The following is a 12,826-nucleotide window of genomic DNA, read 5'->3' as shown; positions in this document are numbered from 1 at the left end:
AGGCTCTTCTTCGATTGTCATAAAACAATTGGCCGGGGAGATTATCGCGATCGGTAGCGTCGTAAATACTTCAAAGATCGATCGGAAATCGCAAATCCAGTTTAGCGACCGATCGAGGACGGAATGGGAATGGGCATCCATCAACGTGCGCGCAATAGTAAAATGGCGGAGGGGGGAGGGCTAGTACAAGTGGAGCAGAGAAAAGGCATCGTTGCCCGTAACCAAGCGGGATGATCGTTTCCGTAATAAAAATCGTCAACCAGATCGTAGCTCACGTACAGATACCAGGACCCGATGTACACCACTCCCTCGTCGGCCAATCAGCTCCTCCCGTTCCGCCGTTTAATGTATTCAAATGTAAGCGGTAGCAGTGTTTATGTCTTGACATTGCAAATTGTGCCGGCTAGGCCATAACTTATAGTAATTGCTGCACACCGGAGTAATTATTTATACACGTGATATAGCGTATAGATGTCCTCCTCTCTCTCTTTCTTTCAGTCCCTGTCTTCGTCTGTCTTCTTCGACGAGATGGTTATTCCTACCACGGGGTATCTGTATCTCTCGGATGCTACGTAATTGTGAAGCGTGAATATCGAGAAGGGGGTCTGCCTCTTGCGGAACCCGCGATATTAATCTCGAGCCGTACGCCCGACGAATCGGCGACTTCGATGCCTCGCGCCACAGACAAGACGGAATCCACCGCGCAAGGAAAAACTGCTGCTCGCCGTTTCTCGCCGTTTGTCGGTTGGTGTCGTACTTATTCTACTTCGATATTCGAGTGCAATATAATGGTGCGATTGGAAGAAGCAGGAACATGATCGATCGTCTCCCATTTTAGTAAGATTTAGTAGAACGAAAGTGTAAATGAGTATTCGATCACCGTTTTGGCGATTATTCGCCGAGTCGAAAATCGAATATCCAAATACTTTAAAAATACTCTGAGAATGCTCCACAAAATGCTGGTTCGATAACCGCGGAAACAGTGAGCGAATTATGTCGCGCAACGTTCATGTAAGTGTTTGGTTCGGTTCGAATGACGGAAAGAAACTGGTGATGTGCAATTTCTCGGCTATTTTTTTTAATAAACATCATTTTCGCGTGTGTGAAGATAGTTGGATTCATTTTATCTCTATTGATTATATTAAGTTGTCCGAAAAGTTTCTTTCGTTTTATAAGGAAATAATAGACGCGATTTATCGAAATTTGCACGAACATAATAATAGAAATAGAACGAAATGGATCATACCTAATTCAATGAAATAATATAAAACAGAAATTGTTGTTCATCTATTATCACCTTATGATACGAAAGAAACTTTTCGGACAACCTAACATATAAACATCTAATAAAAATTTGGTAGAGGAAAGTAAGTTTCTCGTGAAATATTTGAAACAATATAAGTTTAATTTTGATACATGACGGAAAATGAATTTTCCACGGCTATCCTGTTTCCGTCTTTATCGAATATCGAAACGTCGTTATGCTCCAAAAATATTTGTTCGATTCTTTCAAAAAAATGCGTTTAGCACAAGCAAACGAATACTTGTTCCTCCATCTCTTTAATAAAATGAAAATACGAACGAGCATTATTTCGTCGGTTGTCGAAGGTTCGCTCGCGTTCATCGCGAAGAAACTCTTTCGGCGCAAATAAGTTTACGAACAGATTGCTCAATAATTGTTTATACTAAACGAACGCGAGCAAATGCTCTCGTTCTCATTTTACTCGTTTAACAAACAATTCATACGTAAGGTGAGAATTTAATAATTCATCGTACTTCCGTCATTTTTCTTTGCAATAATAGAAGTTCGTATATTATACAGATAAGTACATTCAATCGGTAGCAGTTTTGTTAACTAAAATTTCGTTCCAATAAATGGAGTTTAGATATATGGAGTTCTACCATAGATGGAAATTTCTGTGATCGAGTATCGAGGTTTTGTGAGATGAACAGGAAGATATAGTTGTCCTGATAATCTATTTTAGTGTATTTCGGTATTGGTATTAATCACTATTAGGATGTTTTGTAGACGAGCCGTTTGACACCTTGAAGGATACTGAAATATAAATTTGTGGAAAGAATACGGAAAATTAACGGGAAAACAACACTAACTTCTAGTTATTAATTGACACGTTTTAGTGAAAGTTACATACCATGTATTATTATAAATATTTTATGCATGTACATTTCGTTTTTCTTAATTGAAACACAATTCCAAAAGACGCAAAATATAATAGCCACCTACTACGTGTATACATATTATTTTCCTCGGACGACAAAAAATATTTTTTCAATGTTATATTTCTTGTCGAATATTTATAAATATTTTCTAAACAAATAAAAGCAGAAATTAAAAAGTAATTATCTTTTTCAGACCTTAACAAATTCGTCTCTGAAAAAACTAGATAAATACGCAAGTTTATTTTATTGGAGAAATATACACTTTCAGAGTAACGTTCGTTTTCACTTCTTTTTCCGCTTTCGAGCAGACAAAAGGTAAGCGATATAAAAAGTATTTTCGGTGATGTAACATGATTTTGTATTTACAATAAATTTAAATACTCTTCTAAGCAATTCGTCCATTTTGAATACTATAAAACGTTGAGAGCAGAATTATTCATGTCACAATGGTTACAATACGTCGCCCTAACAAAACTGTTATAGTAGGCAATATCAAAATATTTCATGCTGTATGCATGTATTTACTTTTAAAGTCGTTGCTGTTAGACCTTACTACGCTATCCATTGGCAATAGCAGAGAGAAATATAAGATCGCCAACGTAAGATCACTTATCAATTAAGATCAATTTTAATTAACGTGGCCGCGATCAACAAGCAAAGTTAGAAAGTTGTCTAACTAATAGTCAAGCAATTTTCTTGAAAAACACCAACACGAACGAGCATCTTTTGTTCTGAATACTATCGTGGTGCCATCTCGACCAACGCGAACGAACTTCTAGCCATAAAAAAATCGCGTGAAATTTTTTCAAAACACATTCACCTTTAGTCCACCGTCATAAACCGTGTAATCGATACATCTCTAGAAATTCTCAGCCAACTTAATTTTACAAAATGGACGAGCTATACGCGTACGTGACGCTTCGCCCGCGTATCGATAGGTCTAGAGTCTAGAGAAAATTACGGTGTTTCTCCTCCTACTGCCCCTTTAGTCCCATAAATCACGATCGAAATTAAGAATTTCAGCGACTAGAAGGGAAGACGCGCTCGTTCGTCGAGCAAACGCTAAGGGCATTCAACAAATTTCACGGTGTCTGTCGATAAATCAGTTTAAGCATTCAGCCGATGAGAAAGGGGGTGGTTTTGCGGTGTAACAGGTGGTTGAAATTCTCATTCGCCGCGCCTTTTTACTCCTTTATCGGCAAAAAAGGAAAGAATAAGTTCCAGTTTATGAATCGGAGCGCGTTTAACGCTTCTTAAAAGGATAAAGCGGCCCCGACGGCTTTTTCAACAAGGGAAATTGCTCAGCCTTTTACGGCTACGAGACTACGGGACATATCGATAGAAAGATCAGCTCAGACGATTTTTCTTTCTTTTTCCTTTCTTCCTTTCTTTTTACTCTCCTTTACACTTAATGAAATTTATATATCAAGCAGAGATTCGTTTCTCTGCGACGATTTTTATCGCTCTCTTCTTCCGAATCACGGAATACGGGGAACAACGGAAAAAATTCGTTTCATTTCTCTTTTCCTTCTATTTTTTCCACCTTTGTTTTTATCACAAAAACCGGCAATAATGAACTTAATTCGTAACGATGGTATTACATCGACTGAAAAAAACACATCACTCTTTTTAAATTCTTAGATTAACATACAAATTAAATAAGATCGACGATTATTTACATGACTATTCACAGTGAAAAACTTATCGTACAATATATAGTATATTAAAGCTTGAAAGTCTTTGTCAGCGAGGATACAAGTTGCATATTCCTATTCTGTCGACGTTACATCTAATTAGTCGTTGTCGCGTTTCTTCTTAAATACTATTTCTTTAAATTAATACTTCTATTACTATTACTTACTAAGCAGTCGGGATTCCTATTATATATAATCATGGTAAAACTAGTTTCAATAATGTCCGAAAATGTTTGAAAAGTAAACAATTATGTTTCTTCTAAGGCACAATTTTCAATATAAACGATCGTAATGTACTAGCCGAGAATTGTTTTAAACTTAGATCTAACCAGGAGACATCTCAATTGTGTAATACTTCTTTATAATAACTAGCTATTGTCAATTTTATGTACTTCGGTTTAAAAAGAATTTCTCCACTTCGGTTCAAAAAGAAAAAAATTTTTTTTTAAAGGAAGGGAAATTAAAAAACATGAGAAGGCGCGTTATATTTAAATCACCAGGGCCTCCACATATCGCCGTTGACGCCAGAAGGACCAGCCACTGCTACAAATTTGATAGGATTAGGATTAGAATTTCTATTAGCCGAGCAAGTCGCTCTACTTGACAAATCCTCCACAGAAACCGGCTGATCTTCCCCGGATTTTAAGGGACTGTTAGAAGAATTCATGGTAGAGCTGATAGGTTCTTGGTACCTGGCCTTCTTATCAGAGATTACTAAAAGACAATCCGAGCTATGTCTCTTGATTGCCTCTTTCTTCGCCACCATAGAATCGGTGCAATTATATGTTTTGTCTGTAATTACCGAAAGGGGTTGTCTTAAACTGTACGTCGCCAGTCCGTTGCCGCTTAACGATTCGGAAGATTCTGCAAATTCTTTTCTGTTTATATAACTCGTGTTTGACTTAGGTTCCGCAAAAATTGGTACTGGCGACTTGCTATCGCTGGTTGAGCTAATCTGTGGCTTTTGAGTCTCTGGCGATGAAGAGAAGCTCTTGGAAGCTTGATCGGGAATCTTGAATCGACGTTGCTGCTCATTAGGAGAGTGCGCTTGAGGATAGTGTTCAGATTGTTGACTCTCTTCACCATAGCTCGAGATGGATGTCGACGGACTCAACAGAGGACTCTGTGACCTATGAACAGTTGTGAAGGCGGAGCGCTCTCCAATTCTAGGGACAGACTCGGGTGCTGGTGGAAAGAATGGAAAGTTTGCCGAAATAGCAGCCGATTGTGGTACCAAAAGAGCTAGCTCTCCGGTCGGCAGTCTGCTAGGTATCAACTGAACACCGTTTGGTATCTGTATTCTGGCACTTCTATTATTATTCTCGTCGCCATTCTGGAAATCACTCTGGAAACCGACCTTCACCTCCGGATAGAGCCGTTCCGGCATGTAGGGCACGTAGTGGCTGTAGAACGGCGCCATTTGTTGGAGATTGCTAACGCAATTGTTCAAATGTGATACCAGTCGTTGCTTCACAACAGGATCCACGTTCTCGAGGTGACTGACGTACCGCGATACTTCGGTAGCACATTCAGAAAATCCGGAACGGAATTTCGTTAGCACCACCGGATCGGTAGCGACCGCCGTGCTCAATTGCTGACGCTGTACCGCTTGTAAATGCTTCACCGTCATCTCGAGGATATCGGCCTTCTCGAGTTTAGAATGCCTTGTCGGCTGTAAAATGGAAAGAACCGCATGTTAATAATTTATTTTTCGAGTTACCAGTAAATTTTCATTGATTAATTTCGATTTCATACGCGTACACCGACTTTCTATAAAATTTTTCGTACAATACGACGCTATGCCAGGGTAAAAAAACGAATCTCGAACGCAGTCGGTAATGCAAGAACTCAACAAGACACGGTCGAGAGAGGGAGATCTGTTTTATCGACAGGCGGTGAAAGCAAGAAATTAACCGGTACGATGAAAAGACCGTTTCCAACATGTTCAGAGGATAGCAATCGGAACCGTAACCCCAGGCTACCCTTCGCAAGCGAGCATTAATACCGATCGCTCGTTCAAGAAATCTGTGACGCCTCGGTAACGCCCACGTAATTGACTTGATACGACCTGTTACCTTAATAATAGACTACCAACTTCGGTAGCTAGTGTAGAGCAATTTTGTAGTTAGCCTACGGCCACGCGTGTTACATTTCGCGGGAATTTTTTCATCGCGATTCCCTATCGCGTAACTTCTGCATCGCTCTTATCGACTGCATACAAATCGTTTTCTAAACGACCAAATAAAGCCACTTTACGATGCGTGATATTCATATAAATTAGAAACGCGTTCAGGGAAACGTTTGCGAGACACGCATTTCCTCTCGAAGGAAAACTGTAGCAAGTAGAAAAAGCTTCCGTGGGAACCCGTTAGAAATTCGAAAGCGTCTCGAAAGTTTTTTCTCCACGGAGCACAACACTAGCCCTTTCAATATTTCTCAGATTGCCAGCAAGGCAATCCTACCTTTCAGAGGATCGATCGTTCAATACCGATGCACAACAACGAAATCCTATTGTGCCTTTCCTGTAGCATGATCCTCGTCCCAGGATCAGCCGAGTGCTCGCATTTTTATGGTAAACTAGCGGTCACCTTTAAAATAGGCGTGGGAGTCGAAGAAGAGATCGCTTACACATTGAGGCTCTTCTCTCTTCCCCCCAGTCTCCCTCGAATAAGCTTCCATTCGAATGAGAATAAGTTGACGAACAACAATGAGTCTTTAAACTATATTCGAAACGGCAAATTGCACCATTCAGCCTTTCCATTGCAAACAGAAATTATTATATTTATCCATGATTAAAAATTTTGTTCTTGGAATATCAAAAATATTAATCGATCTTTACATATCCTTTATGGTACTTGAATAGGATTTAAAAATTTCAGTCGTTATGTTCACGAACAATCCGTTCGAATGTTTCGTTGTTTCAATAATTTCAAGAGCCATCGACACGGTACAAAAGGATACATTTATAAAACTATTGCAGGATTCAGTTTAATGTAAAATTACAATTGACAAAGATTCTAACTTCTCTAAATCCAAAACTGATATTTTAATATATTTATCGAATGCTGTCAGAAACCAGAAAAAGTGATTAAAAATGTTTGACGTCTTCGTAAAATAAAGTTCACCAATAAGGTTCATGCTACAAGCAAACGCCTGTCAAAGGTTGAGAGGAAGAAAATCGATGCGGAAATCGATTTTCTCGTAGGCGAATACGACACCGAAGATCAGAGGGACGAGACACCTGCTAAAAGAGCAACTAAAAGCAAAAGCGTGGAGCATCGCCTCTTTTTTTTCTCATTTTTCTTTCTTACAGCGATCGGTGCCGTCTTCGCGAAGTTGGATCCTTAAAGATGATACGGTCAACAAAGGAAGGCTGCAACCCGAGATGAGATTCTTTTTTCTTCGTAATAATTATTTCGAGGTTCCCACGAACGCGGGGGGCGTTTCGTACGGGCGAACGGGACGGACACTGGAGCGAGCAGGTAGCGGAAGTCATCTGGACGCGGAGGAGAGAACGGTGAGAGCGCCTCGCTCTCTCGTTATGGCTCTGCCTGAGAAATCAATCTCGTTGGATCGAGTTACACGGTGAGGAACGTACTTATGTCCTCGGACGTTGAGAGGAAATCTCGCGGTTCCAATCGAACTTTTTATCGAAAATTGATCTTTTTAGATCCCATGATTTTTTATTTGCCACATACATTCAAAACTCAGAAGTTAGTTTGGCTTCGAAACTTTTTAATCTATTACGTACTGTACGTAACTTTCTAGCTTTGAAATTTTTTAACCTTGCAACTAAGATAGGTTTCATATTATTTAACACTCTGAATAATTAGTAACACTCGATGAACATATTTAATTACAAAACCCAGGTTGCTTTAAACCCTTTTAAATTTTCTACTATTCCATTACTAAAATTTGAAGGTTTGTTATCTTTGGAAGCTTGTTAGCCAAGTTTATTAACCTTAAAATTTCCTATTCTTGTCGAAATTAACTCAGTGTTTCAATGTTTCAACACGGTATTTAACAAAGATACTAGTTAATTAGTGAAGCTTCACAGTTATGCGAAACTAACGTAATTAAAATCTGTTTAAGACGGCAATTAAATGGAATGTGACTGACACCGGTCAGGTACATAGCCGAATAGACCTGAAGTGCCATTGTAGAGTCTCCAGTGGAGATTACGCGTTGGCAGAGAGGACTTCCACCATCCGTTCCCACGCCGAGGCGTCTAAAACACTAAAACTATACCCGTCCACCTCTTGCTACCACTAGTTTACCGACCTTAGTCTTGATTCTACGGTCGAAAAACAAATCGTATCGCGCAAGAGAAAGGCGGCGAGGGAAAAAGGAGACGGCCTGTTCAAACACTTCTGTGCCAACATCCGTTGCATGACCTCTTCCTATCAGTTTAATTAAAAGATCGACTCTTGACCTTTAGGCTAACAGTACCGAAACAATTTCGACCGACTGATGCTCCGTATATGACTGATGTGGCCTATTATAATTTCGGCCAATTTCAATTGTCACTTGATCATACGTGTGAATTATAATAAGAAGAAAAACTAGAAGATATATAAGTTACATTACGATAAATTATTAAACGAATTAGAATTATTGACAAACATAAGATTGCTAGGATAAAATTGTTATAAGCGATGTACAAATTTGTTTGTTTATATCGTTTGAAGTAATTATATGGAAGAATACAGCTCACTGATTTCAATGATTTGAAATCCCGATGTGGTGGGAAGCATGATTCTGACCAACTTTTCCTACACATATAATCTTCGCTCGACTTTAGCTTCTGAGATATGTTCATAAAAATACTCTTGCTACTTTTTATCTTACAATTAGGTTTAGAGTCAAGTTTAGATTAGATTTATGTACAGACATGATGGTACTATATCTGTATTCGTGGCTCTTGCTAAACTAAGTTGAGTTCCATTCTTATCTCTCTATGTTTACAAATTGAAACGTAAGACGTATGGACGCATCACAGCACGAATACGCCTATAAAATCATCATATCCGTACATAAGCTAACCCGACTTAACCCACGTCAAGAAAAAGAGGTAACAAAAGTATTTCTACGAATATCTCGGAAATTAAGCCGATGGTTATATGTATAGGAAAAAATTGTTTAGAATGTTAACCTCAACAAAGTATTCGAAATTCATCAAAATCGGCAAGGTGTACTCTCTCTTCTTTACATATAATTACCGTGTTTGATAGTAACTTAATACAGGTAATGCTATTGAGTTATTTAACTTCCACGTTTGGATCTTATAAATGATTCTACTAACTATCCTTAGACACTGTCGCGATTCATAAAGGTATTATAAATATTTTATCACAGAAAATGTATTCTGAATATCGTTATTTATTTTACTATTGTTTGAAATATTATTCAGCAGCCTAAATCTTTCTTCAGTTTCCATGAATAATCCTATGAAATTGACACTGTATCACAGCATACAAAATAATTGATTTAGAAATATAAACAACCACATTCATCTTCCTAAAACATATTATCTAAAATCAAACCAACATTCCAAAGATATTTCTCAATTAAACATCGTCAATGTGTCACGCTACAATGGAACATATCGGAAAAAAGACTAAACACCAAAAAAAAAAAAAAAAAAATAGCAAAATAAAAACCGAATACGTTATCCAAAAGAATAAAAAAGAACCACAAATACATATTGATTGTCGAGCCTTTGAATATCAACGATTCTAAATTTACCAAATATCATCGAGAGATCTCTCATCAGGATTCATCAACGCGCGCAAAATCCCATCAGTCTAAGTGGCAACGAGAAAAAAAATCTACGTTCGGTGTCGGTCGACAAGAGAGGCTGCGCATATTTTCGTGTTATCTCCCGTAAACTCGTATCACGTCGCTAGATAAGTCGTGTACCGGTCACGTTTTCAATGGCACGTTTCGGGCGCCGGCGACAACGTGGATTCCACGAGCGCTAGCTTCAAATCACGCGTATAGGCGCACACTCTCTTATCGTTTCGCGCGACCATTGCTGATGTCTGTTGTTCGTTCCTCGTCAAGAAATTTCGCCTGTCGGGTTTAGTTCGATTAAGCGATTAAAACACTTTGTCTGCTCGCGTGACATGTAATTGGTACGACTTCTCGATCGATCGCGCGAAGATCACCGTTATCAAACAGACCGATAAATGGCGCTCGACGGATGGAAAATAATGCTACTCACGTCTTTTTTCATCGCCTCGAGTATCAAGCTCTTCAACTCATCCAGACACTGATTTATCCGAGCACGCCTGCGCTTCTCCATGATGGGCTTATTGCTCTACAGTTCGAGAATCATTTCAGTTATGAAACGTTCGATGATCGTTGTAATTTTGATAGTTGCGGTTTTGGTAATTGATTTATGAACGAGTCACGTGAGAATTCGTGTTTCTTTAATCGGAATTGTATTTTACGGTATTTAAATATTTAAATTAATTTGCATTCCAACCAAGAGATTTAGAATTATACAAGTAAATAAGTACGAGCGTGCGATTTTAGAAAGTTCTTGATTCCTTAAATTTTAAATCATTTTTCCTTTTTAATATATAGCACGTGGTTTATTAAAGAAAATATAGACATATGGCTTGTTTTATTAATATTAATATTAACTATTGTTTAAAGAAAGTAGCCAAAACATATTTAATATAAGTGATAATAAATGAGAAAACCATTAAATTAATCTCCATAAATATTGTTTGCCACTCAAAATATCGAAAAATAATGATTTCATAACGGAAATACGAATATGAAAACTTTAATAAGACCTCCGACGAAATCTCCCATTGTTCAATTCTTTTCCCACAATTCCGCAACAACCAAAATAGTGGTGATTCAAACTAATTTTTACCCTTCTTAACTCCGCCTTGGTCATCCCTGGTTGCGTGTGCGATTCAGGTTCCTCCTCGCTGCCTGACATTTTGTGCTTATAATAATCCACCATTTATGCACTGCAGTAAAAATCACTATAACAAACCACACAAAACTGCACGTCTGAAAACGTCTTGCAATTCGTCTTTTTAACGATCCAAGATCACATCCACGTAAATATAACTAAACTATATTTTCAAAGTACTAAGAACGAATAGTATTCACAATATTTCTTCATAGTCCTTCGTGTGCACATCCCGATGGTGAAACTCCAAATGATGAACTGTCTTAAAGAAGGGGATGATCGTCAACAATACTGACGACGTCCTTCTTGGGGTATAGAGGGTAACTGTTTGACGTTTTGGATTCCGAAGACCGCATGCCGATGCACTCACCGTGTCTAGAGTGGGGTGAAGTGCGTTCTGGAGTGGGGTTCCGGGATAGCATTGGAGAGGGGAGGTCTACGGACCTACTGAGACTTGTTGATGTGTGGGAATTCACGCCGTCCCCTAGGACGCAACGATTTCGTCTCCTTCGAAATTCGAGTCTCTCTCCTATCGCTCTTCTTTCGTCCTCTTACATCCACCTCTTTTCTTTCACATGACGGTTTCTAAAAATTGGGAGAATCATCAGTATTATATATTGTAAAGCTCATATTTAATTTACCTGCCAGTTGTAATAACGAGTTGTTTGTAAAGTTGCCAAGTAAATTTATATACAGAATCTAATATAAAGTATTTTTTTTCATGATTTAAGTGGAAAACTATTCATATTGCAGTGATTTTTAGCGTCACGGCTATCGTATAAAGTAAAAGTTTGATAATATATTATGATTATAGTAACGATAAAATATATCGATAAAGATTTACTGTTACTGATTAATTATATACTACATCAAAATTTCCAAACTATTATTCTTATCTTCGTTGCTAGAACCTTTCTTCTTCCTGTTTTAGGATTTCTCTAAAATAATCATTGAAATCTGTAAATATTTCTATAGTAATTACAAAACATCTTTCCTCTTTCTATTTCCCGATCTCTACAAAATAGTTATAGAAACTAGCAGATGTTTTAATCGTAATTACAAAAGACTAATTTATAACTACCCACAAATTTCAATGGTATCATTCCTCATTCAAATCACGATGCTTTATCAAGGAAATTCAAAATCTTTGGTCGAAATCCCACCGATGTGGTTTTTGCGCGCAGTTCCGGTAATCGTGCACGATATCGTGTTTTCCCATGGGGTTGCGTGCGCGACGCGCGCGTTTCTCCACAGGGTCATTGCGTAAAAGAAAGAGTTCATTGATGAAACCGGCGGGCAAAGGCATTCGCGGTGCATGGCCCGGCGAGTAAACACTGTTTAACGTTTCAGAAGAATTCTCACACAGGGCCCTCATCCTCCCGTTGCATCGTTGGCAGCGTATCGCGCTGCGCACGCCAGCGTAGCTTATGACACACGTATACACACGTCCGGCACACGGTACCTCTTCCCTTCTCTGTTCGAACGTTTCTTTGTCACACACATGCTATTAACATGGCACAGAGTTAGGGTCGATCCGTGATCTCTAATCGACTGGCCTCTTGCAAATGCTTCGTGACAACGTTACTTTTTTTTTTCTTCATATTTTAGAGCCTCGCTTATCTCTTTTCCTTTCTAATTAAAAAATTTGAGACAACTAATATTTCAGTGCGCTTGACAGGCAGTATACTTGTTTTATTACCGCAGAAATTGAAACAAGAATTTTGGGGAATTTTGCAGACATTTTATTGGACTATTCTGTGAAATACGGTACTTTTGTTAACGTTGCTAACGTACCTTTTGGTACTGTTGTTAACGTAATTTAGAATAGAGAGTATCTTCGTTTCAGTATTAGCAATTATTAAACTGCGGATGCAGGATGACTGTACTTATGGGAAATTTGAAAGCGCAAAAGTGCATAGAATGCATGTAGCGTGAAGAAAGTACTTATATAAAATATTGAAAGTATAATAACATTTAATTGGTAAAACAATTCTCCATTTAAATCCCACTTCTTAGTTTC

General features: G+C 38.3%; 1 protein-coding gene across 2 annotated transcripts; it reads right to left on the bottom strand.

The window, feature by feature from the left end:
• Positions 1-2,141: 2,141 nt before the first annotated feature.
• Positions 2,142-12,222, bottom strand: LOC100643707 (transcription factor HES-1). Of its 2 annotated transcripts, none has more exons than XM_048411249.1 (4): positions 11,970-12,222; positions 10,762-11,391; positions 10,099-10,194; positions 2,142-5,547 (listed from the first exon to the last, which is right to left on the bottom strand). In XM_048411249.1, the coding sequence occupies exons 2-4, from the start codon at positions 10,852-10,854 to the stop codon at positions 4,369-4,371; spliced, it is 1,368 nt and encodes a 455-aa protein (XP_048267206.1). In that variant the 5' UTR covers positions 10,855-11,391; positions 11,970-12,222; the 3' UTR covers positions 2,142-4,368. The 2 variants fall into 2 exon arrangements, with proteins under 2 accessions (XP_048267206.1, XP_048267205.1); XM_048411248.1 differs by lacking the exon at positions 11,970-12,222 and adding an exon at positions 11,448-11,848.
• Positions 12,223-12,826: the final 604 nt, after the last annotated feature.

This window comes from Bombus terrestris, chromosome 13 (assembly GCF_910591885.1).
Source record: "Bombus terrestris chromosome 13, iyBomTerr1.2, whole genome shotgun sequence".
Classification (NCBI taxonomy): domain Eukaryota; kingdom Metazoa; phylum Arthropoda; class Insecta; order Hymenoptera; family Apidae; genus Bombus; species Bombus terrestris.
This window is presented reverse-complemented; position numbering and strand designations above follow the sequence as displayed.

Excerpts from the sequence above, each read along its gene's own strand:
- LOC100643707 (XM_048411249.1), bottom strand. The coding sequence starts at position 10,854 with ATGGTGGATTATTATAAGCACAAAATGTCAGGCAGCGAGGAGGAACCT. Across the intron at positions 10,195-10,761 it reads CCAAGGCGGAGTTAAGAAGG|AGCAATAAGCCCATCATGGA; the intron begins GTAAAAATTAGT and ends CTCGAACTGTAG. Across the intron at positions 5,548-10,098 it reads TCGAGGCGATGAAAAAAGAC|CCGACAAGGCATTCTAAACT; the intron begins GTGAGTAGCATT and ends TCCATTTTACAG.